The 24278-nt window shown below is 33.7% G+C and overlaps 4 protein-coding genes across 4 annotated transcripts; 1 reads left to right on the forward strand and 3 right to left on the reverse strand.

Moving 5' to 3' along the window:
- Positions 1–13961: 13961 nt before the first annotated feature.
- LOC105232654 (selenoprotein F) lies at positions 13962–15226 on the reverse strand. The gene is made up of 3 exons (XM_011214428.4): positions 15068–15226; positions 14897–15012; positions 13962–14838 (listed from the first exon to the last, which is right to left on the reverse strand). The coding sequence occupies exons 1-3, from the start codon at positions 15104–15106 to the stop codon at positions 14460–14462; spliced, it is 534 nt and encodes a 177-aa protein (XP_011212730.2). The 5' UTR covers positions 15107–15226; the 3' UTR covers positions 13962–14459.
- An 800-nt stretch (positions 15227–16026) lies between these two features.
- Positions 16027–17945, reverse strand: LOC105232655 (uncharacterized). Its single transcript, XM_049462060.1, has 4 exons — positions 17933–17945; positions 17438–17655; positions 16263–17377; positions 16027–16197 (listed from the first exon to the last, which is right to left on the reverse strand). Exons 1-4 carry the CDS (start codon positions 17943–17945, stop codon positions 16182–16184), a joined length of 1362 nt encoding a protein of 453 aa, XP_049318017.1. The 3' UTR covers positions 16027–16181.
- Positions 17946–18236: 291 nt separating this feature from the next.
- Positions 18237–19277, reverse strand: LOC105232656 (biogenesis of lysosome-related organelles complex 1 subunit 4). The gene is made up of 3 exons (XM_011214430.4): positions 19124–19277; positions 19000–19071; positions 18237–18944 (listed from the first exon to the last, which is right to left on the reverse strand). The coding sequence occupies exons 1-3, from the start codon at positions 19184–19186 to the stop codon at positions 18558–18560; spliced, it is 522 nt and encodes a 173-aa protein (XP_011212732.2). The 5' UTR covers positions 19187–19277; the 3' UTR covers positions 18237–18557.
- A 49-nt stretch (positions 19278–19326) lies between these two features.
- Positions 19327–22349, forward strand: LOC105232657 (ATP-dependent RNA helicase DDX42). The gene is made up of 2 exons (XM_011214431.4): positions 19327–20773; positions 20834–22349. The coding sequence occupies exons 1-2, from the start codon at positions 19463–19465 to the stop codon at positions 21881–21883; spliced, it is 2361 nt and encodes a 786-aa protein (XP_011212733.1). The 5' UTR covers positions 19327–19462; the 3' UTR covers positions 21884–22349.
- Positions 22350–24278: the final 1929 nt, after the last annotated feature.

Here is a 24278-nt window from a genome sequence, read left to right on the forward strand (position 1 = left end):
TAGTTAGGTATTTCATAATATATTTTTTAAAGATTTTGTGAGAGTTCTTAGTTTTACTTGCCTCTCAAATCCAATTTACATAAGAGTAAACATCTTACAAAGCTTTCACAACTGTCATTTAACTTGTCAAAGCTAACAGCTGTTATAATTTATGGACCAAATTAGTTGCATTCGAATTCTTCTTAGCGTTGGCGCTTGACATGTGACACGTCAGTTACATTTGCCGTCAATTCGAAGCTTTTCCTAGCAAATGGGTTTGAGGTCTAGATGACAGAAATTTAAACAAGTTCATAAATTCGAATAAATCCTTTGAAGGGTTGCGCGCATAGAAACAAACATTTTGTACTTGGCACAGGAGCACAGTTAGTTTACTTCATCTCTCGATATTTCGCGGCAATTTTCCAAATAGAGGTATGAATAACAAAATGTCACTCGTATTGGGCGTAAATATCTGCAACAAAAGATTTTCTTAGACCTTTCAGCACTCAGTAATAAAAACGTACTGATTGGGTGTAATTTTCTTATTAAATTTATCGAAGTCTAAAACACAGAGAACTGCGGGACAGTTTGCATGATTGCAACAATTAAAACACAAGAAAGCTCAGAAAATCGCGGACTAAAATTCAATCGAGAGTTTGTTAGTTATTAATCAGTAAGGCCAGCAAAATCAAAGACCAAAGTTTTGAAGCCAATTCTTTAACATTTTTCTACAGTATCTTACAAGAATACGCCCAATATATGCTCAAATTCGAAGAGATAACAAAGAAGTCAGTAGTAATAAATCTCTAGAGCCAGCGTCATCAACGAAAATATTTTGAACTCAGATCTTAAATATTGCTCTAAATTATTTCAAAACAGTGCACCCAATTAACGCTCAACACCAAGCAAACCGCTTTACCACAATTATTATTATTTTTGTTGTTTTGCTGTAAGTAAACGTCAATCAAAGCGGAAATTGTGCAGCACACACGCATCCTTGACGGCTCACCAAGCAGCCCACATAACCACCAAAACAAATTTACATGAATTAACAGTACTTATAATACATGGCTAGTATAGTGTTCTCTTGTGCAAGTGTATGCGTGTGCTCAGGCTGCAGGATGTTGCAAATGCGTTCGAGCACAACAATTGGCTGTCATACGCGCGCACCGTGACAGCTGACAGCGGGCGATGGGCAAGTGAGGAAGCGTAGGCACATGAAAGAAACCGGAAACTCAATTAGTCGTGCAACTCAATTCGACCGCTCACTCGTCCGGATGCTCCCGACAAGCCCCTTAAGTGTAGTTTATGTAATAAATAATAATATTTTGTTCTGTGCCGATTTACGTTTCCATTTTACTTTTACGACTGCAAGCGCCTTGTGAGGGCAAAACAAACACACTTACATACATGTATGTGGATGCGACGCTTATGGTGTATTCTTCCTTTCACACACACACGCATACAAACAATACAATAAAATATAATGTTGTACAGTTACGATTACAAATGATTGTCGTTCCCACATTTATCTTCTAGATTTAATTTCGTTGTGCGCTTGCGGTTTTTTCCACTTTTAATTTTTTGATTTTTGCGTGTGTAAGCAATGCAAGCGTAGTACGTAAGCGTGTGCAATTACTAAATGCCTTTTTATTTCACTAGAAATTCACTTAAAGTGTCAAAGTTTAAGTATTTTCGAATATGCAACAACAAAAAGCATTAAACGCAAAACGATTTAAGTAAATATTGCACAATATTTTTGAATGAATCAATCGCTTACAAGTGTAATTACTAAATAACGGTGAATTGTGGCATGAATGAGTGAATGCAGTTAACTTTACTGGAGCAATAAGTGAAAAGCGGAAAATGCAAAAGTAAATATCAATAAGTCTAACCTCAAAAGCGGTTAAAACAAAACAAAATATGTATCTGACAGGCAACAACAATTCATATACAGCATACCCAAGTATCAAAAAGTGTACATATAAATATATATATATATATATAGCGTAAAAATCAGATCAGAACTTACAATATTTACAGAATATCCCGTAAAAATCAATTTAAAACTCTCGCCGTTTAGCAAATTAACAACAAAAAAATCCAGCACTTACAACAACAATAATTATTAGTAAATATGTAAACATATGCCCTCTACTACACACTCACACATATATAGAGATGAATATATATTTCGAATCAGTGCACACTTCTAATTGCATAATTACAATAATTGAAGTCATTTAATTAAAGCATGTTTATTGTGCCTATCTACTACTCTACTCTGCTCCCCGCTCCTCCGCGCTCAATTATACACATTTCAACTAAAACTGCAGCAACAAAAAGTAATTACCAACAAGTAATAGGAAATAACTGTGACTTGGCGTTTAGCGCCAAAGCTTTTCGTTTTAACTACACTTAATTAAGAAGAGGAAGAAGAAGAAAAAGAAAAAATATTAAAAAAATAATAAAATGAAACTGACGGAGTTTATATTTAAAGCAAAAGACGTTAAACTTCGTACCCAAATCGCGCAAATACACACATACTTGCATAGATGTATACACACACATACATACATATGGGAATCTTTGTTAAGCATACTAAATATATAGTCTAACATGTCGTTGCAAGCAATGAAATAATTACTTTTTGCAAAAATTGTTCGTATTTCACAAATGTCATATACAGTGCACGCGTAAGTGTTAGGTCAGTAATTTTCCTAAGTCACACACACACACGCACACACATGTACAGCGTGAATTCACTCAAATAACTTTGTGGTGAAGTATTTTTGTTGCAATTTTCGATATTTTTTTCGTTTGTTCTTCTATAAACTAGTTAATATACTTAATACAGTGTAATTCAAAGTGTAAATGCAGTAATAGATTTAAAAAGCTAATTTTTAGAAAATGTAATTTTTAAGCATATTTGACTACTTTACTGAAGTTTGAACAACATTTGGCAGCGCGAAAACTTTTTTAACTTTTTTTTTGTAAAATTGCTATTTTTTGAGTTGGTCCGTATTTGACATTGTAAAAAAATTTGTAAATTACTATTCCAGCGCATCCAGAACTGTCACAGAATTCGCAATCACTAAAACGTTTTCCTTCAAAATTTTTTTTAAGTATTTTTTTTTTTGGAAAAAATTTAGATTTCATACCAAAATATTACTGCAAATTTTTCAAATTTCACTCAAATAAATTAAAAATAATTTTTTGAATGTTCTAGTCGTATGTAATATATAATAATATATAAAAAATGTAATATAATAAAAATGTAAAAAAAAAAATAAAAGCACACATTTTTCGGAAAATTATTTTGTAAATGTTTTTTAAGTCTCTTATATATATTTAAGCTAGTCCTAAAACCAGTTTTCTACTTATAATGGTGAGCTTTACAAACTTTGGTTTCTTTTTAAGTCGAAATTCTTTGTTATGGCCCACTGTGCCTTTAAATTCTTATGTGCAAGTTTTTTGTATATTTATTTCTAACACTATATACATTTATATATTTACTTTTTTGGAAGAAATTCTTTATTATGACCCACTGTGTCTTTAAATTTTTATGTGAAAACTTTTTATTGCTAATTTTATAGCTTTTTTGGAGGAAATTCTTTATTATGGCGCATGTGCCTTTTAATTTTGTAAATTATGTTATTTTTAGGTCGAATTACTTCATTATGGTCCACCGTGCCTTTAAATTTGTATGTGAAAATTGTTTATTATGGCACACTGTGCCTTTAAATTTTGAAAATTATATTATTTTTGGGTCGAATTTTTTTATTAAGGCCCACTGTACTTTTAATTTTGAAATTTGTTATTGCATTTATTTTATTATATTTATTTACTGCTGGCAAATGTTGTTCAAACCTTAGCTTGCACCCAATTTCTCTAAGTAAAATGTAAGAAAAAAATTCAAAAAATAAAAAAAAAAATTCAAATTTAAGAAAGCCTGAAGTTAATTTATGACTAATTAATATATACATATACACATTATTGTAATTATATAACAAATTATAAGCGACTTTTAAATTTTTTTATTAATTATACAAACGAAGCAAGAAAAGAACGAGTTGAGACCCAAATCAATTGATGTACCTAGCATTAAATTAAATTTTAAATCTTAAAAAGTATAGTTATATAAATTTTGACTCACAAAAAAATCAAATATGTTTAATGTAAAATTGTGGCGTATGTGGCATATTCATAAGTAACAAAAACAACAGCAAACCGAAGGCGCGTCGCTTGGGTATGCGGATAAAAAGTGAGTGTTGCTAATTAAATAAAACAGTTATGTGAGTGTAAATGTTAAATGGAAACTGATCTGTTAAATGAATAAATGAAGAGTAGGGCCAATGCTGAATATATTTACATATGTCGATGGGCATGCATATATACTTGAAATAAATATGTGCGTATGTATATAATAAAAGATATATATATAATATGTATGTATATACATATATAATAAATTTATAAATTTAAAAATTAAACAAAAAAAACTGAACTCTTTAAGAAGCAAAGTCTAAATTTATGATATAAACCCTTAAATGTAAATGTAATAACACACCGTTATTTGTTTCAAATAAATCTTTAATTATATTTAAACAAAAAATCTAAATGTAAATCAGTTGTGCTCACTTCTCTTATTTTCAATGGTTTTGGTAAGTTGAAAGATAACAATGTAATTGTAACTAAATTTTTTACTTTACTTATAAACATATAGGCGAGCTGAGAGGCCCAGAGAGGCCACCGTTCTAGTGAAGAAAACTGTCTATATTATCTGTGATCTGCCACTTGCCACTTATTAATTATTTAAATTGTTATTTTTATTAATTCACATGGTGGGCGTTAATACACTGAGTGGGCGTTAATAATTTCACTCGATCGATTTTTGGTTGCTCATACGCCACGCACACCCAATCAGTCAACCTACACTCGCGCTCTGCATTGAGCTAATGCCCACTTAATTTACGAGTGTATTGTAAAAACTAAAAATGCACATTAAATGCCACCGCAATACAATGAGCGTAATTAACTTGCTGATATGCACATATGTATAAGATAATAGAGTAATTATAGTTATTGGTTTTAGTTGACTTTTTTAGGTTATGTGGCTTACCTCTTGCATACGAGTATATGTATATGTTGGAAAGAGTTTCTTTAGTAAATTTATACATAGGGTGTTTCGCTAGAGTTACAGATATTTTTGGAGAGTCAGCTGTGAGGAATATTGCTAATCATCGGCCACACAAGCCTTTTGCTGTATTTGGCGAGTGAAGATTACAAAATTAACTCTTGGAGTTCACTGGCATCTAGAAAAACTTACTTCAAGATGTGATTGGCTTACGGCAGTCAATCTTAATGCAACATTTTTTAAAATTGCAAATTTGGAACCCATCATTACGATAGAATATAAAAGAGAGTAGTCTTCTTTTTTACTGGCGTAGACACCGCTTACGCGATTATAGCCGAGTTAACAACAGCGAGAGAGAGTAGTCAGTCATACAAATTTGAAGGGGCATTTATTTATGTATAAATTGAATATATCTATAAAATAATTATATAAATAAATATAAACAGACATGCTTATATAAAAAGCAAGAATTTTATGTGCCACCAGTTTAATTAAAAAAATTGTGGAATAAGCTTGGTCTAAAGTTAAAAGGGTTATAATGTGCTAGAATTTTATTATTTGTAATAAAAACAAGTATAATAAATATATATACATACATACATTCATATACATATGCATATGTATGTAACAACAACTGTGTTGAGGCGCCAAAGCGGGCAAAAACGTGATTTTGCTGGATTTTTGCGATTACCCTCGCATTCGCTGAAGGGGGCGTTGTTAGAAAACTAATCTGTCCACACTCGTACAAACATAGCTGTTTATATGTGGAATTTTGCTTATAAGCTATGAATAGCACACAAAAGAATTGAAAATTAATCAACATACTTATTTGTACCGTCATGACCTGTGGGAGGAACAGGGGCGGAAAATTGCATTAACTGCATAGATAAACAATTGGATTATATGGGTACATACATATGTATAACAGTAATTAAATGCACGTATATGAAATCTCATATTGAATTAGCAAGAATATTAAATATGATTTTTTTAATATTTTCAGCATTCCAATATTATATATAAGTAAATATATTCATATATATATTTATGGTTTGTGGTGCTACCTAGATAATACCTACTAATTCTGCGTAAATTATATACGATATTAAATATTTTGTTATAAATATTATACAAAAAACACTAAAACTCTGCTTTTAAGCTACATCCAAAAGCGGAAGCTTCGTCAACAATTCTTAATAAATTTGAATGAAGCTTCAACCGTGAATTCTACACGCGCCGAAATCAGGTGCATAAAACTATAAAAATGTAAGTATATAATTATGTAAGCATATAAGTGCTTATATGAAAATATTCATGTCATAAAACATATACACAAGCAAGTGACGCTAGTAAAAATGTTCACTGACTATTCAAAACTAGTTTGAAGATCGCTCTGCTTCAGCTTAAGAGCATTTAAGCATTGACAAAGGTTAAACGAAATATTTGGATTTAAAATCAACACAGTTTCAAGCAGATGAGCATCGTTAAGCCAGTTGTATAACTATTAAGTACAGTTAAAAGTGAGCAAACTCAAAAATTAGCGCTGAACTTCGCTCAAACCAGTTGCCGATCGCTGTGGTGGCTCTTTAAATTTGAAAAACAAAAGTCGCGCGTGTTTATGCTTGAAACGTGGATGATGGAGATTCGTCAGTGGAACTAGACTGAAAGAAGAATAAGTGGATGTGAATTCCTTTCAGTAATATTCATTTATCACGTGTTTTTAGCAGAACATATTCGAGACAGATAACTTAAATCAATCGCTCTCCCTTCGACACTCTTCATTAGTTGTCCAATTACCTAGACAAGATTAGACTGACTTTCTAATTCTCATTTGAATCTGAATACCGAAATGAAAACCTTTGACTACTTCTGCAAAGAGCTTTATTCGCTTAGTATTTCTTAAGTGACTCAATGAGCACTTATTAGTCAAGATTATCGTGATTGTAAAAAGTTTATAAAGCGTTTTATGGCTCTTCTGAAATATTTGGCCATCAATCACTCTTACATTTTGGCTCCAAGACGATCTCAGTAGAAAATTACTTCACTGTTTCTTGCATGTCATCTCACGTAGTAGATTAGATCTGTGTACATAAAAAGGTGAAACACCTCAAATTAATTCATTTATTTTTCAAATCTCCACTTTTAGCTAGTAACTACCATAAAGAGGAAATTATGATATGACTATGATTAATTCCAAGAAACTATTCGTGTTTTATTGTTGCTTCAATTTCATATAGAAATAACACTTTATCGGCTGCTAAAAACAACAACAGGTGTTCCAGCCAATCAGCAATCAAAACACACCACTCCAAAAATGATATGGGCAACAACAAAACAGATTCACTTTTCAAAGCGAACGACGAGGCAAGGTTCGGCTAGAAAATGTATAATAAATATACAACACAAAGCGATTTTTACGAATTAATAACTGTGTTGAGGAGTCAGTCAAACGGTGGCCGTCGTTGCTGTACACTTCCGTACTATCATCTGTTGGGAAATTCCGAAAATGCAGAAAGCATGCCAGTCACGGTGATTTACTTTAACTATAACAGCACTTCAAGTGAGTTAGATCTAATCTTTGTTTTTTGTCGCTTTTGTTTCTTAACTGGTAAATAAAGAGCTCCTTTAACGAAAGACCTAATCGAAGTGAGCATGAGAAGTAAAGAGAGTTGTTGTCAATTGAAACAGCTGTTTCAAGAATTTGTTTAAAGAACAATGGGTAAGCAAGCGATATTAGATAATTTCAATTTGTGTTGGTTCGGTCGTTACTTTTTGGGAGTGTGATTGTCTCAATATTCAAAATGCTCTTTCGAGGAGAGGTAGCGACATTTAGCTTCAAAGAAACAATTTTATTGTTGAATACAATATTCGAAACGAACGTAAAAGATTTCATGAGTGCGTGTTTCGACTTAAAGTCGAGAGTGAAGAGGGAAGTTAAGCAAGTTGAGTATAAGTATTTCTTGATGTAGTGCTTTAGATAAAATCAGTTCAAAATTTTGAGGATTATGAAGGAGCACTTCAAGATTTAAAAATTGGCTAATACTTCCTAAATGAAAACCTATTGCAATTATTAAATTATGCTATAATTTTTCAAGAAAGAGAGAGCCTTCTGTGTGTTAAAACATCAGCAGAGAGAACGCTGAAGTTTGAGGAGGGCAAACATTTTCCTTGACCACACATTTCCTACTCTTTATAGGTAGAGAAAAACATGGTAGATACGTCATACCTCCCAACTGGATATTTACTCCTGTCCCGACGATTTTCACACTCTATCTTATTTTAAGCCACTTCGAGATAGAACAATTGTTTTTTAGAGCTGTTTAACAAATTACCCAAGATTCCTAATACCGAAATTTTAGCCGTTGTAATTTATTTACAGCAATTAATATTTTTTTTGTATACAAACCGTCTTAATTGGCCCACTGTGCGTGAAATACGCGCGCATATGAGCTGTTTATATTTTAAAACACAAGTAAAATCATTAATTTTATACCAATTAGATGTGCGCTTATCAGTGACGTCTATGACCTGCCTTTAAAATGTGCCATTAGGCGAATATTGGCGCTAGTCGCAATTAGTTGACAATCTCCCAAATGAATTACCAACGGACAATTCTTCACATGAGCGATGAATGATTTAGGAAAGCTGAAATTTGATTGAAAATTTTCGAACCTCAGGGCATTGATAGTTTCTTGGTAGTGGTCTGAGCAAACTAATTATATTGCTAGAAAATATGAGGCACTGGGTAACACGCACTTAGTATTCAGCTGATCAACGGAACCACTCGTTTGAGTAGAATAAAAATATTTTTGTTTTTGTAGAGTAGAAGAAGTCAAATGCGACATTGATTCAAGTAAAATGTACAATAACAAATAATATTTATTGTGATGTTCTTTGCAACTTTGAAAACTACCAATACGTATTAAAAACTTACACATGCACACACACAAACATATATATGAACTTTAGTCGTCAAAATGTATAATTATGTATTGTTGCGAGTAATCGACATTTACTATTTATTCATAACGCGTACTACCGTTGTAATTTAGTTATCGCTTCAAGGCGTATTTATGCATTTAAATGTGTAATCTATATATATTAATTATTATATTTAAAAATAACTATGAGTTGATAGCGAGCGAAGCACTTTGAATTTTAGATGTACTCGAATAGAATCACTGGTTAATGGCCCGGAGCGTATAAACTCACACACATACATACATACAAACATGTGAACATTATACATATTACTGCAAGTACTAGAAAATTCATTAGAGATTAGATTCTTGTGAGTGCATGAGAACTTTCACAGGCTTTTGTTTGTGGAATTCATTTCAATAGTGAAAGTTTCCAGACAAATGAGGAGAAAAGCTTCGCCTCGCCTGAATAACTTCCCCTATTTATTGTCTACAATCAGACCGTGACTGAAAATATCTGCATACCTATATTGGTGTCGGGGTCTAAACCATATTTTCAAAGAGCTAATTTTCATGTACAAACGAAGCCTTGATGATCCTATCCGAATAAAGTTTGGCGATAATTGGATTACTAAAAAGAATTCAAAAGCTTTCTTTACATGTGTTGTTCCAGAACGTTTTTCAGTAAAATTTTCTTACGAGCCAGTCGATACCACTTTTAAATCGAATTTCTCTCTATCTCTCACCAACTTCACAAACTCTTCATTTCTAGTTTTTGCCTACCATTTGGTTATACCATTGACCCAAATCCTTTGTGTGTAACGTGGAATATTTTAAACCCAATAATCTTGTAGAGGTTATATCTATCAAAAAATCGATCGAAGAATAAGACTTTTGATAATAATTTCGATTTTTTAAGTAACTCCAAAATGTAAATTTTTTGCACAAAACGACCCCCATATCCATTGGGCTCGGGGAATTTTTACTTCTGGATCTCACACCAGCTCTTCGGCTTAACTCTGTCTCATGGTTGTTGTTGTTGTTGTAGCGACAGAATTCTACTGAGTTCACAGTCCTAGACCGAACAAAAATCCGGATCTGTTTCGATTACGTAGACTCGACTGTCATGGGAATGGGCCTCTGGCAGCCATTGCAGACGATTCAAGCTAAAAATTGGGTAGAAGCTCGTCCGTAATCAATGAAATCCTCCTTTGTAAGCTTGGTGTGCAGTTGCAGTTGTACCCTTCTGAGCAGGAAGGCAGCACGACGCTTCTCCGGACACCTGGCTTTCGCTGAGACATTGACCTTTAAAATAGATAATTCTTTGACAGATCTTTACTGTTGGCAACTTTGCACTGAGAACAAACTTAACTCCTGTCTTTATACCGTCTACTTTCGAGCGCGTTACACAGGCCGCTCTTTTCTGGGAATAACTACTTTGCTTCGGATTTCATTTCAAGATATCCGGATGCCTTGAACTCTTTACTGTTTTTATTATACTAATTCATATTTAGGGCCCACGATAGCCTCCGCTCCGCAAATAAAGCTATCACACTAGCAAAGATGCTAGGTATCCGTAAGTTTCGTTCAAGACTGATCTATTTGGGGACGTGCTATGGAGGAGCAACGAACACCCAACTAAAAATTCATAATTTAGCTAAATACCTCCCTCTTAAGCTGCCCCCAAGAAATCGATAAATTTGATGAAAAAATTTTTCATGGAATGATGAAAAAAGAAAAATGTAATTTCGAAATTCCTCAAGTCGAGGTCCTGTAGAATAGTTCTCCAACCTTCTCCAAATGTTACATGGTTTGGACTGTGTTTAACCGAAAACTAAACTTATGATTATTAGGTTTTTTATATTTGTTTTCAATTACTCTGTAAGTAAAACGCCATGTTACTCCTTTCCATTCCAAAAAATATCGACCAGGTACATCTATCAGTTAAATATCATTCCGAAAATATCACTTCCGGGTTGTGCGATTTTTTCCGATTTTTATCTCACGATGTTGATCATCTGTTTGTGAGTAAATGTGCAAATATCAAACGCAAAATTGAAGTTTCGGAAACTCTGGAATTTGAGTACTGCTACGATGGAAGAACTTGGAATGCTAAGTTATGCATATTAACCAGTTTGCGGATATTTATTAATACATTTTAATGCGTTTAAAAATATACTTTAATTAAAAAACAGTGCCGTTACTTACTTACGTACTCTCATTAGCATTATCGCTCTCTGCTTGCTCTCTCTCCACTCAACCTTACAAAAGAAAAAAAAACAAAAATTGAAACATTTCCTTTTACTACGTATGCACTCAGTTATCAGCGCATATATAGTATATATAAATAATACATATTTAATACAAATTTACTCGCGAATTTTGTTTTGTCTCCGCGCCGATGATTATTTGGCAATACGCGCATTTCCATGGGTGTGTCAACGCTGATTTTCTAATTATAGAAATCGAATGCAAATGCACAGCAACAAAATACGCGCACCTGCACACACGCACATACATACATACGTATGAATATATATGTATGTACATATTAAAAAATAGCATTTGCATAACAACCATAAAAAATGTGCACAACAACAACAGTGCTAGATGAAGTCAACAACAATGACCAGCGATGATGAGTAAATATGCAACAACAAATTTGTTTTTGCTTTCGATATCGTGCTAACTCTTGAGAATTGCTAGGGCTTTTGAGGAGTGCTGAGTTTTCGGATGACTAACGGTCTAACTCGGAGAATTTTTACAATAATGTCAAACCATATTTATAACATGCGGTGGTGCAAAAGCATCGTTCCAAACGCAGCCTTATGCCACCTTAGTATTTTGCACCATATTATATAAATAAGCAGGGATTACGTGACAGCCGCGGCGAATACCAGAAATCGAGCCTACATCTAATTCATATACAAAACGCACACAAAGAGCCAGCTTTGTCATGCAAACCACTGCGCAGGCTCAAACATAGATATGAGCGCTGGCGAAACTGCGCAAACGCTCCGGCCGATAGGCGATAAACAAAGCAGCTGCGTTACGTTTGACGCGGGCGAAAGGAAAGCGTGATTAAGTTCTGGGAATCCATATCAATTGATTACATATGCAAATACAAAAGTGTTATGTGCAAACAAAAGGTATTTATGTGTGGCAGTGTGAATGTGTGTGTGTGTATGCTTATAACATTTTAGGTGTGAAAAGCTGCAAATTATGATTATTGATTCACAGTAAAGCTCATCAGTGTTCTATGGGCTTGTGAGTAAGTGCATAGGTATGCATACACACACACTTGCATAGATTTTCTAAATAAATGCGAAAAAGACCCTCATGGATATAAATGTACAAATATATGTCAATATCGTTGTTGTCTAAAACCAATTAGTTAAATTATGAGCACATTTACCAGGAAATATAAACAGTAAAATGACTTGAGTGAGTGCCTAAGGCACACACCTAGTGACAAATTCCAAAAAAAAAAAGTTTTGCATATGCACATTTTAATTCCAACATTTTGGAACAAAAATTAGATTTTCATTTTTTATTTTCGCTTTTGCAATCCCAAAATTGGTATTATTTTTGAATCGCAAAATCAGAATTTCAAATTGATAAAATGTTCAATAGAAGGCTCTGTAGTAGCTCTACTTCCGAAGGGTAGAACAATATTTCTTTTCATTTATAATTAACAAATTTTAATAATATTAACATATATAAAACATTATCTAATTTTTTAGCAAAATTCAATAAAAAATTTTTCCTCCAAAATCTGTGATATCGTTAAATTATTATTTTTTTCATTTTTTTTTTTTTTTAACAATGCACTTAGCCCAGTGTGCAAGTTGCGTATTAAACCCCCAGTGAAGAGTCTTGAACTTAGCAATATGAAAATAACTTGTAATTGTCCTCTCATCGAAAGCTCAATGATTAACTAACAAGCTATTTTGCATTTGGCAAATATTGAAATTTCATACAAATAGTTTGTCAATATGAAATTACGCTAAAAAAAAGTTCGAAAACAAATGGAAACAGAATGTTCAACAATTCAAATAAACACACATACCTACATACTATAATATGTACATTACCTTCATCTTTGTAAAAAATGATTTTTTATTGTACTCACAGGCGCCTATTTCCTCTATGGGGGCACATTTACAATAAAAATAATAAACATGTGAAAAGTTAGTAGCACACAATCAGCAGATTTTATTGTTCCACGCAAATCAAATGATCCGTATGCGTTTGGCGTAGCCATGTGGGGTGCAACGGCACAAAGCAAGGCCTGCCTCCTTTCAAAAAGCCTATCTGCCTGATAAGAACTGATAGATTTACTGTTTATAGATGGCATGTTGTGAATGAGATGACGAAAATAAGTATGTATGTATGTAAATGCACATACATACATACGTTAGGATGGTATTAAATACAAACACACATAAAGTTAAAATGCCAGCTAATTCTACTAAATTATATAACCACCTCATACGAGTGATACATATTTAGGTAAGAATTTGTTGAGAAAAACTGCTGAGTTGACAGCTTTTCATTCAAAACAAAAATATTTACATCATTCTGAGTTTCAACGTACTTCTAACCACCCTAATGAAAGCACTTGCGTACGTTTACATATTTTTTAAGATCTTCGAAGTATTTTAGTAAACAGATTAATAGATTGTAAATTTAATGCATATATTCATATATAAAAAAACCACAGTTACTGTTATCACTTCCCTTGAACAGCCGCGCCTCTCTTGATTGTAAGTTTTCTCATAAAATAAATATTTTTATTTGCTGATTCTGAGTTCTTGAGTGTGCATATGTAAGTGCGGGATACGTCAATTAACACCATAATTCAATACATAATCTTCAAATATTTTTCATTCATAACAACATTTTTTTTTTGTATAAACAAACAATTTTTTTAATCATTTTTGTACCGGATTTATTTAAAAGCTCTGTACAGTATTTAAAACTGAAAATATATAAATCTACAAAGAACAAAACAAAATTTGACTTTTATTCAATTTAGTAGGCTTAAAAGAGATACCCTATATTACAGCACAATTTTTTGCTGTGAAATGAAATAGATTTTATATTAAAAAAAAAACACTCATATTTAGGTACTGTTACAAAAAAATAAAACAATAATTAAAAGCATTTACATTTTCTAAAAATACACAGAACAAAGTTTTTCATATCTATTGACACTGCTTCCATTATGCGACATTATGCGGCGACTCTATTGCATTGTACGAACCTATTGCCTACATAACGCTCTATTCAACTTTGACTCGAGTACACGTAAGGACATATTTTTGTAATTTTACTTAACTACTAAAATAAACACATTTAACTTAGCTAATACACAAATTAATTTGAATAATTTGCTAATTGTGCTATCTTACTAGTGGCTACTAAATTCTATTTGTTTCAAGGTAATCTTCACTGTCTTCCTCTTCCACCACGCTATAAGCAGATTTGCCGCTATTTTTGCCAGCTGGTTTCTCTAAATGCGTATCGAAGAACTCATCGACGGTGTCTGTATTCCATTTGGTTATGGATAATGTCTCCTGCACATTACCGCGAGCGTCTAGTAATTTGACAGTCGGATCAAGGCCACGCATGTATTTAATTTGTAAATTCGAATATTTCGCCGGTCTGCCACTCTTTATGAATGCTTCAATTTGTGGATAAGCACGAAATTTGCATGTGCATACTTCGAGTATGGCTTTCGGCCAACGACGTTGTGCAGCTGGCTGTTTATCAGGCGTACAACACTCCTTGCAATGTGGCCTTAAACAAAAGTAGAGGAGTTCAATGACTTTAAGCATATAAAGAAAAATATACTTACTTTATCGAATCCAAACCGAAATCATTTAATTTTTCACAGGATGAACACATTAGTTGGGCTTTGTTAAACCCAAGTTCTCGGCAGTCCTGCGCTGTGAACTCAGCAAATATGCTGCCCTGAAATGTTTCGCATTATTGAAATAACTATTTGTTGCTAATAAACAATACTTACAACACATAAAGCCAGTAACAATGTAATATATTTTAACATTTCTATAATTTTGGTAAGTATTTAACCGAGTAAACATAAAAGACACGTACAATTTGTTATTAAATTATGGCAGTAGAATAATGCTTATTAAACACAGCTTTCATTTGACAGTCCCTACGCCAACATCACAGGGCGTCGAATTATCGAAATAAGTAAAACTTTACATTTCAATTAAATATTATTTGGTAGATTACTCGGTATTCGCATCTTATAAATGCACTTATGAAAATAAAAATTTTAATCTTTAAAATCATTTGTGGTAATTGAAAAATATATAAGACAATTTCCTTGCTTTACAATAACAAAATTTTGCCTTATAATAATAAAACCCCTTATTATGTAGCGCAATGCATAAACGGTTTGTCGATACTGCAGTGCAGGTAATTTTCTTCCTAAATCCTGAGTAACTAGAAAATGCCAGTTTGGAGATATATGGGACAAAACCTTAAGGTTTATATGAAATTCAGTTGAACTACAAAAATTTTGTTAAACTCACAGATAAAATGAATTTTCAAGCAAAAAACTGTACATCAACATGGTGAAATTACTTATTTCGTATGGAATTTTCATCCGTTTATAAAACCCACACTTTCTACATAGAATTCAGAACGCATAACAATATTTATTTCATATTAATTTATTATATATTGGAATGCCATTGACTATTCAAAGTTTATAAAAATACTAGAGTATCAACACTCTCAATATTGAAATAATCATAGTATGAGTTATTTAAGCACCTTGTTGAAATAACGGACCTATATAGCTGTTCGCACTTAATAAGAAAAGGAGTAAAAATATATTTATATACATATATATATTATATTTCTAGGGATATTTTATTTAATTAAGCATCAATGCGACAAGCTGTCAATTTTTGGCCCGCCAACAGCTCGAGCGGAAGTGAAAATTAATTGTAATAATCGTTAAATATTTGTTTTATTTATAATCGTGTATAAACAAAATGTGTTATTGGCTTTAAAGTGTAAAAAAATGTTTCAACATCTAAAGTGAAAATTACGAATGAAATGGAAAAACTATATTATAATTTCCAAATTTAGCGACCAAGGTGAGTCTATGCCGGTTTATGACTGCAAAATATAAGAAAAATATCTATTAATTTGCAATTATATTCAAATATGTGCATATACGTTACTTTGAAAACAATTCAGCAACCGGTATGGGATGTTTAATAGTGACAGTCTCTTTGCTAGCAGGAGTTTCATAAGCGATGACTTCAGTTGGCAAAACGCCGGCTAGCTGTTCCACGAGTGGTTCATTTACATGCTCTATAGCAGATGTAATGTTTTGCACCTCAGCAGGTTTGCTTTGCTCTAAAACTGGTGTAGTGTGTTCTTCTAACTCTTCTTTGTTAATCGTGGTGTGTGAAGCTTGTGCTGGGATATGTGGATCTTGTTGATGATCTACGGGCAGATTTGGTGATTGGATCACTGGTTTCTTTTCCTTAGAGTCTGCATGGCTTTCATTACTTTCACTACTTTCTTTTGAATTACTGTCCTCCTCACTACTATTTTTCTGTTCTTTTTCTGCATTGTCGCCGCTCTTTGGTGACTCCTCAGGATGGTGATATTTTGGCACTAACGGAACTGGTATATCACGTTTAACTGGCGTTGCTACATCTGCGCTCTCTGATTCGTGAGCTTCAGTGTGGTCACCAACTTCTGATACAACTGGATCTTCAGAATTTGTTTCATGTTGAACCTCTTCTTCAGTTGATTTATTTTTTTCATCAATATAAAGAAGTGGTGCCACTGGTACTGTAGATGCTCCAATTAGATGGGGATCTACTTGACGACGTTGTCGAGATTTGGGTAAATCGCGAGCAGGCGCTGGGCCAGGATGAGCTTTGCGGGATGGTATAGGTGTGGGCACAGATACTTTTGAAGACTTTCTCGTTTCTTTCTTTTGCCCATTTTCTCGCTTTTGACGATGATGAGTCGAATCAGCCTCCAAACTGTGCTCGCTTGACTCTTGTGAATGCTTATTTTCGTTTTGTCTGATAGGTAGCGCAGTTGGAGCAAAACGTGTTATATGATCATAAGGGTTGTCCTCAGCTTCACGTTTATGTTTCACAATCTCGCTCGGGTCAGTGATCTTGGTGATCTTCTCAGCAGGCTTGGGATCACTGGGTACATCGGGATTAATAGGACTAGGACGCTCTAGCGGTAAATCGTGGTCTTTAACTACCGTTGTAGTTTGTTGTGAGGCAGGAGCCGCAACGCAGCAAGCCACCAAACTGGCCAATATTATCTTCAAAAAAATATAATTAGTCTGATGTTATATAATATACATACATATGTATTTACTCACAATCTGTCGCATCGTTTTATATTTGCTGCATGAACCTTTGAAATATGAATCAACACTACTCTTGTAACCTTTATATTTATGGCTTTTATACATAAACACACAGTTAATATGGAAAATTGAAAATGAGAAAAATAAATAAAAGAAGATTGAAGTGAGAAAATGTTTGTGCACTGTCGGCTTAATGTTTACAGGAATTGTTAACTTTTCGATAATTTGTGCTAATTAAAGCGAATGTGAAGCACAAAACAGAGCAGTTATCAATTTAAGCTATATTTTGGAAAGTGGTAATGCGAATCCTCACCACATCACAGATAGTCATATTAGCGACTCAATGCAAACATTTTTATTTTGACCTATTTTTAATGAGAAATGCACAGATAACCCGTCCGCCCATTTTTGTATGGATTGTTCGGGCCATAAATAAAAAATTAGCAAGCCGCTCAACTTATTTATTTTCATCTCTCCTTTGTAGGTGTGTATTATTTATTTATTTACGAATTTGCTTCATGTTAACAATCGGTTACGCAATGAATCACCAATTAGTGTGCAATTGATGAAAAACTGTTCCAAATGGTTCAACGTTTACGATTGTTACGCTGGGAATGCAATGAAGATCGATTAGTAACAAGATGTCATTCCTTACATTGTAAAACCACAAATAAAGATAGAATAAAAAAGTATAAATAAAAATTGCTGAAAAGGAAGTTTTGTGTGTTCAAATATTCAAAATCGCTGTTTTTAACGGACAGTAACTATGAACTGAAACTCTAAATTCCCATTCCCATTAATAATGAATTCATTGACCTTTAATATTGTTAAAATATATTCTATCGATAAATAATTACATAAAATATGTTCTTATGTATGTGGACTTGAAAGCAACTAGTGCGAATACAATTTTCTGAGTTCTTAAATAATCCGTGCTGTAACTTTATACTTGCACATATTGATACTGTAGACAAAATAACTAATTAAACATTTTATTATAATATTGCAACTTTTAAATGTTTGTAAAAAGGATTATACTATCTAGTACATATGAAGGCCTCCATTTAACCACATTAACCAATTGACTAAAACTTTATGTATTAATATTTAATGGCTAAGATGTAAACCACTACTAACTAGCTTCATATTCTTGTGCCTCCTCACTATAACTAATTTGGCTGTTATCAAAGTGTGCACTTGTTTGAAACACTTGTACCGGTTGAAATTCTCCATCTTTTAAGTTACTTTGCGGCTGCTCCGGCGACTCAGAAGAAATACTCGATGCCTTGGCTTTGGCCAGGAGTGGTTTAATAAGTAAACCCTTTAAACTATAATCTGTAACATTCAACTCAAGCTCCGCAACATCCAGTGACTTTTCTACCTCATTGACATTAGTGTTTACTTTATCTACAAACTGTTCCAACTTATCTATGCGTTCGCGTAGTTTCTGAAAATTATCGCTAAAAGCAAGAATGCCGCTGACGTGATTCTCCAAAATGCTGTTGTTTTCTGCACGCACCTGCAAATAAACTCAATTACTTTTATATTCATGACATTCACTTTAGTTTGCTTACACTCGAAAGCAGAGTTTCGAATTCGTCCAGTCGTGCCAGCATATCCTCAATACTCATACAAATCGGATTAATCTGTGCGAATGCAAATGTAAGATAAAGCATTATGTACAATACTTTGGCTCACCTCTCGATCCAAATTAATGCTTTGCAAAATTTTTGCATAGCCCTCCGCAGCCTGTTCAACCATAATTTCCTTTTAGTTGTCAACAAATATTTGTATCTTATCAGCAAGGCGAAGTGAAAACAAAACAGCTGTTTCACTGCCGATGTGTTTCTTTAGCACACACAGCAGAATGCAATATTGTGTCCACTAAACATATATGAACGTGAATATTTGTTTGACATTAAATTTCTCATCGATTTGACTTGTTTGACGGCTGTGTATATTTTAAGCGAAAAAAATATATTTTCGTAAACTGATTTGTGCCAAGTAAATTTGAAGAATTAAAGTGTTCTAACGATAATGAGTAATTACCGAGGAATTGGGGGTGGAGGCTTTCCATATAAAGTGAATCAGAACCGCAATGTTGGGGCATCTATGAACGCAGTGCCTCCACCTTCTTCGCTTAATAATCGTGGACCTCAGAGAGGGGGTGGTGCCGCGCGTGGCGCCGCTGGAACCACTGGAGCTACTAAGTACGGTTATACATCACTGGATTCGATAAGTCAGTTCACAGCTTCTCAAAATCTCATTGGTAAACGCAAAGCACATACAGAAGATGAATATTTTGATGATGATGAGGAGCAAACCCCGGAACAAGCCTATATTCCTGCACCAGGCTCACCCGGCTATGTGAATAAAAACAAGGCAGATAGTGATTCCGATGAAGATCCACTTGATCAGTTTATGGCTGGCATTGAACAGCAAGTACAGAAGGAAAAAGTTCGAAAAGAACATGCAGTAGTTTCTCCAGTCGAAGAAATTCCCGGACCAAAGAATGCGAAGGGCGTGCGCGGAGATATAGATGACGAGGACGACGAAGAAAGTTATTATCGGTACATGGAGGAAAACCCTAATGCAGGCCTTCGTGATGATGGTTCCGATATCGAAATAGAATATGACGAAGATGGCAATCCAATAGCGCCACCCAAAAAGAAAGACATTGACCCCTTACCACCTATATACCACTCAGAAATTGAATATGAGTCATTTGAAAAGAATTTCTACACGCAACATGAAGAAATTTCAAATCTGTCAGAAGATCAGGTTCGAGAGCTGCGGAAAACGTTGGGCGTCAAAGTAACTGGGCCAGAACCACCAAAACCAGTGTCCTCATTTGCGCATTTTGGTTTCGATGAAAGCCTAATGAAGTCAATACGCCGAGCAGAATATACCCAACCGACGCCCATACAAGCGCAGGCAGTGCCTACAGCTCTAGCTGGGCGCGACATTATAGGCATTGCAAAAACCGGTTCTGGTAAGACTGCAGCTTTTGTTTGGCCAATGCTTGTGCACATAATGGATCAACGTGAGCTGCGCACAGGTGATGGTCCCATTGGTCTAATTCTAGCACCCACGCGTGAATTATCGCTTCAAATATACAATGAAGCTAAAAAATTCGGAAAGGTCTACAATATCAATGTGGTATGTTGTTATGGAGGTGGCTCAAAATGGGAGCAAAGTAAAGCACTTGAACAGGGTGCCGAGATTGTTGTGGCTACGCCTGGTCGAATGATCGATATGGTAAAAATGAAAGCGACAAATTTGCGTAGGGTGACATTTCTAGTGCTAGATGAGGCAGATCGCATGTTCCACATGGGTTTTGAGCCGCAGGTTTGCAACGGAGTTGATAGAAGTAAGGTATTATTTATTTCCAAATCTTTTTTATTCTAGGTTCGGTCCATCTGCAATCACGTGCGTCCTGATCGTCAAACATTGCTATTTTCGGCCACATTCAAAAAGCGTATCGAACGTTTGGCACGCGATGTACTCACCGATCCCGTGCGCATCGTGCAAGGCGACCTCAATGAAGCCAACCAAGACATTACACAGTACGTTTATGTGTTCCCCAATCCACTGCAGAAGTGGAACTGGCTGCTCTGTCATTTGGTTAAGTTCCTATCGGAAGGCAGTGTATTGGTGTTTGTCACCAAAAAAGCGGATGCCGAGACTGTGGCCAACAACCTAATGGTGAAAGAATACAACTGTTTGCTTCTGCACGGTGATCTAGATCAAGCTGATCGTAACAAAGTCATAACACAATTTAAGAAAAAAGAATGCGACATACTAGTTGCCACCGATGTGGCTGCACGTGGCTTGGATATACCACATATACGCAACGTTATTAATTACGATATTGCACGCGACATTGACACACATACGCACCGCATTGGTCGTACGGGGCGTGCGGGTGAAAAAGGTACAGCCTACACCTTGGTTACCGACAAAGACAAAGAGTTCGCCGGTCATCTGGTGCGCAATCTAGAGGGTGCCGATCAACAAGTACCTGACGACTTAATGGAATTGGCCATGAAGAGCTCGTGGTTCCGCAGTTCGCGCTTTAAACAAGGCAAGGGCAAGAAAATTGCCATTGGTGGCACCGGTTTAGGTTATCGTGAACGCAGTAGCGGCAGCAGCAGCATAAAATCGAATTCGGCAAATGAGTCCTCCTCATTCGCATCCATAAATAAGTCGATATCGGCTGCGGGTCCAGCCACCGATCGCTACGCGGCCATGCGCGAGGCATACAAAGCACAATATATGTCGCAATTTCGGGCTTCCACTGATCGCACATGGGAAAAGACTGTGCCCGAGGCAGGCGTTTTCGCAGCACCGGCGCCTGTGTTGCCCTCAATGCAGCCAACGTCCTCAACGTCGAGTGGCAATGCAGGTGCTGGTGATGACAGTGGAAAACCACGCAAGAAGAAGAGTCGTTGGAACTAAAACTGGTGCGAAAGCGATTTAGCACCAATTGCATATAAATATTCGTACTTGGCATAAAGAGATTGATTGAAGAGTTGGCACCCGCTGGAATTACATTTAAATCATTTTGCACATTCACATTTTTGCAAAGTAAAGCTAAATACATTCAAATAAAAAAATAATTCATTATAAAATAGCTGTTATTTGTTGCGCAAAGCAGCAGCGCCCTGCTCTTTTGGTGTCCTATGTATTTATTCTTTGTTGGCATAACAATAATTATGTGTACGCAGCAAGCTGTAAACAGTCAATCCGGACACTAAAGAATAAATGTCAACTATTCAACGGATGTGCATTAGTGTGTGTATATATTTAATAATGCTGTTAATGATTACCGCGTGTGATTTGTGTCTAATTGCATTTATAAGCAACCACTTTCTACATACCTTACGCTGTAATGCCAATAAAGTTTGGAGTATAGAAAAATGCATTCATAACTTTTTTCCGTAATTCTTTTATTTTCATCTCATGTCATTCTTAATATATCGACTCGCATTCTGCGCAATTATCAACACGCTGCCACTGACCATATGCTCGCTTACGCTAAATTTAATTTATTTAAATATTTTTTGTTTTGTTTTGTTTTTAAATATGTACACAAATATGTTTTAAATACTTATTCGTTTATTTTTTTTTTTGTTTTTCTCATTACTTCCTTGGCTTAAACTCATTAGTTTTTGTGGTATTCTTTTAACATAAATTTTGTAAATCGGCATATTGCTCGAAATCTCTGTGCATTTTTATTTATAATAAAAATCACATTTTGCGCATTTTTGTTACTTAATTCTTATTTAAATATTTTGAATTGTATTTTTTTTCTCTTTTTTATTTTTATTGTAATTTGCTTCTATAAACATACATATATATATTTATAATGGATCCTTCTTACCGAGCAAATAATAAACCTTGTGCTAAGATTGTGGCAAGCAGATTTTAGCAAAATTATATATTACTAAAATTACTTGATTTTTTTTGCATTATTTTTTATTTAATTTTTTCTTAACATTTTTATTTAATTTAATTTTTTTATTTTATTTTATTTTTTATTTTTGTCTTATTTTTTGCTATGCTTATTACATTTTTTGAGTTTTTCAGTTTTGCTTTACATTGAAACCACTACTAAATTTTCATTAAATATTTTAATGTTATTTTTATGTGTTTAAGATTTCTTAAACGTTAATGAAATTATAAATTTTTGTTCAAATTGTTTCTTATGTATTTTTATAATTTTTTAATCTGTTTTTAATAATTTTGTATGTGAACTATTTTGTAATAGTTTCTTTTTATTTGTTTTTTGTAATTGTGTTGAGTTTTTTTTTTGTTGATTTTATATATTAAATATATTTAAACATTATATCATTTTATATATTTAATTTATTATTCTTTTTATGCTCCGCTCACAATCACTAGTTTTTTTTTATTTTGAGAGAAAAGTTAAGATTCATTTAACTAGAGAAGAGTAATTATGCATGCTTTCTCATAATTTTTTTTATTAAATTTAATTTACTATATTTTTTTGTGTGATTTTGTTGTGAAATCTTTCATTCTAGTAAATATTCAAGTGAAAACAAATTATTTACAAAAATATTTTTTTTCTTAAACAACTGGTTGACGAAAATATTATTACTTTTACCATTTGGCGCCCGTTAAAAAATCGGAAAATAGCTAATAATTATAAAAACTAACTAATAATGGGTATTTCAATGTTTTTTGTTTATTAAATTCGGTTTTTCATTCATAAAAAAGTTCACGTATTCGTTTTTTAAATTAAAAAAAAATACTATTTTGTTTTTACCAACACTTTTTTTAATTATGTAAGTTTTCGCATATAAAGAGAAATTTGTCAGATTTTCAATTGAAAATTTAAAACATAAATTAAAAATTAAATATTGTATAAAAATGCAATTTGCAGCCGAATTTATTAATATTAAGGTTATAGAGTAAAATTCGAAATTTTCTGAAAATTACACAGCGGCATTATAATTACTCCAGCCCGCTAAAAAATAATTACTGTTGTTGTTATAATTATAAGAATTATGCCAGACTAACATACAGCAACCAAACCGCGGGTTTTTAGTGTTTATGCTGTGTTGCTTCGCACATTTTTATTGCAGTTTCATCTAAAATAATTTGTTTTTGTTTGTTTTGCTTGGCTTGTAAGCAAAAACTGAAGAATATTTCAAAAATGCGCCCAATAACTCGCATAAATCCGCCTGTCAACTGTTTCTGTTCCGATTTGTTGTTAAAACATAAGTGCAAATGAAAAGAAAAATCACAATTTGTTGTTGTTTTTAATACTTTTTTATTTTTGTGTACTTTGTATCAATTTCAATTCACTTTTTTTTTTAAATATATTTAT

The sequence above is a fragment of the Bactrocera dorsalis genome, unplaced genomic scaffold (genome assembly GCF_023373825.1).
Source record: "Bactrocera dorsalis isolate Fly_Bdor unplaced genomic scaffold, ASM2337382v1 BdCtg246, whole genome shotgun sequence".
Taxonomy (NCBI): domain Eukaryota; kingdom Metazoa; phylum Arthropoda; class Insecta; order Diptera; family Tephritidae; genus Bactrocera; species Bactrocera dorsalis.

What these genes read in the sequence shown, in the direction of transcription:
- LOC105232654 (XM_011214428.4), bottom strand. Translation starts at nt 15,106, where the DNA reads ATGTTAAAATATATTACATTGTTACTGGCTTTATGTGTT. An exon ending in TGTTACTGGCTTTATGTGTT is followed by an intron (nt 15,013 to 15,067) that starts GTAAGTATTGTT and finishes GAAACATTTCAG; the next exon opens with GGCAGCATATTTGCTGAGTT. An exon ending in TTCGGTTTGGATTCGATAAA is followed by an intron (nt 14,839 to 14,896) that starts GTAAGTATATTT and finishes CTTTTGTTTAAG; the next exon opens with GCCACATTGCAAGGAGTGTT.
- LOC105232655 (XM_049462060.1), bottom strand. An exon ending in ATAAAACGATGCGACAGATT is followed by an intron (nt 17,378 to 17,437) that starts GTGAGTAAATAC and finishes ATTTTTTTGAAG; the next exon opens with ATAATATTGGCCAGTTTGGT.
- LOC105232656 (XM_011214430.4), bottom strand. Translation starts at nt 19,186, where the DNA reads ATGGTTGAACAGGCTGCGGAGGGCTATGCAAAAATTTTGCAAAGCATT. An exon ending in GCATTAATTTGGATCGAGAG is followed by an intron (nt 19,072 to 19,123) that starts GTGAGCCAAAGT and finishes GCATTCGCACAG; the next exon opens with ATTAATCCGATTTGTATGAG. An exon ending in TCGAAACTCTGCTTTCGAGT is followed by an intron (nt 18,945 to 18,999) that starts GTAAGCAAACTA and finishes GTTTATTTGCAG; the next exon opens with GTGCGTGCAGAAAACAACAG.
- LOC105232657 (XM_011214431.4), top strand. Translation starts at nt 19,463, where the DNA reads ATGAGTAATTACCGAGGAATTGGGGGTGGAGGCTTTCCATATAAAGTG. An exon ending in ACATGGGTTTTGAGCCGCAG is followed by an intron (nt 20,774 to 20,833) that starts GTTTGCAACGGA and finishes TTTTTATTCTAG; the next exon opens with GTTCGGTCCATCTGCAATCA.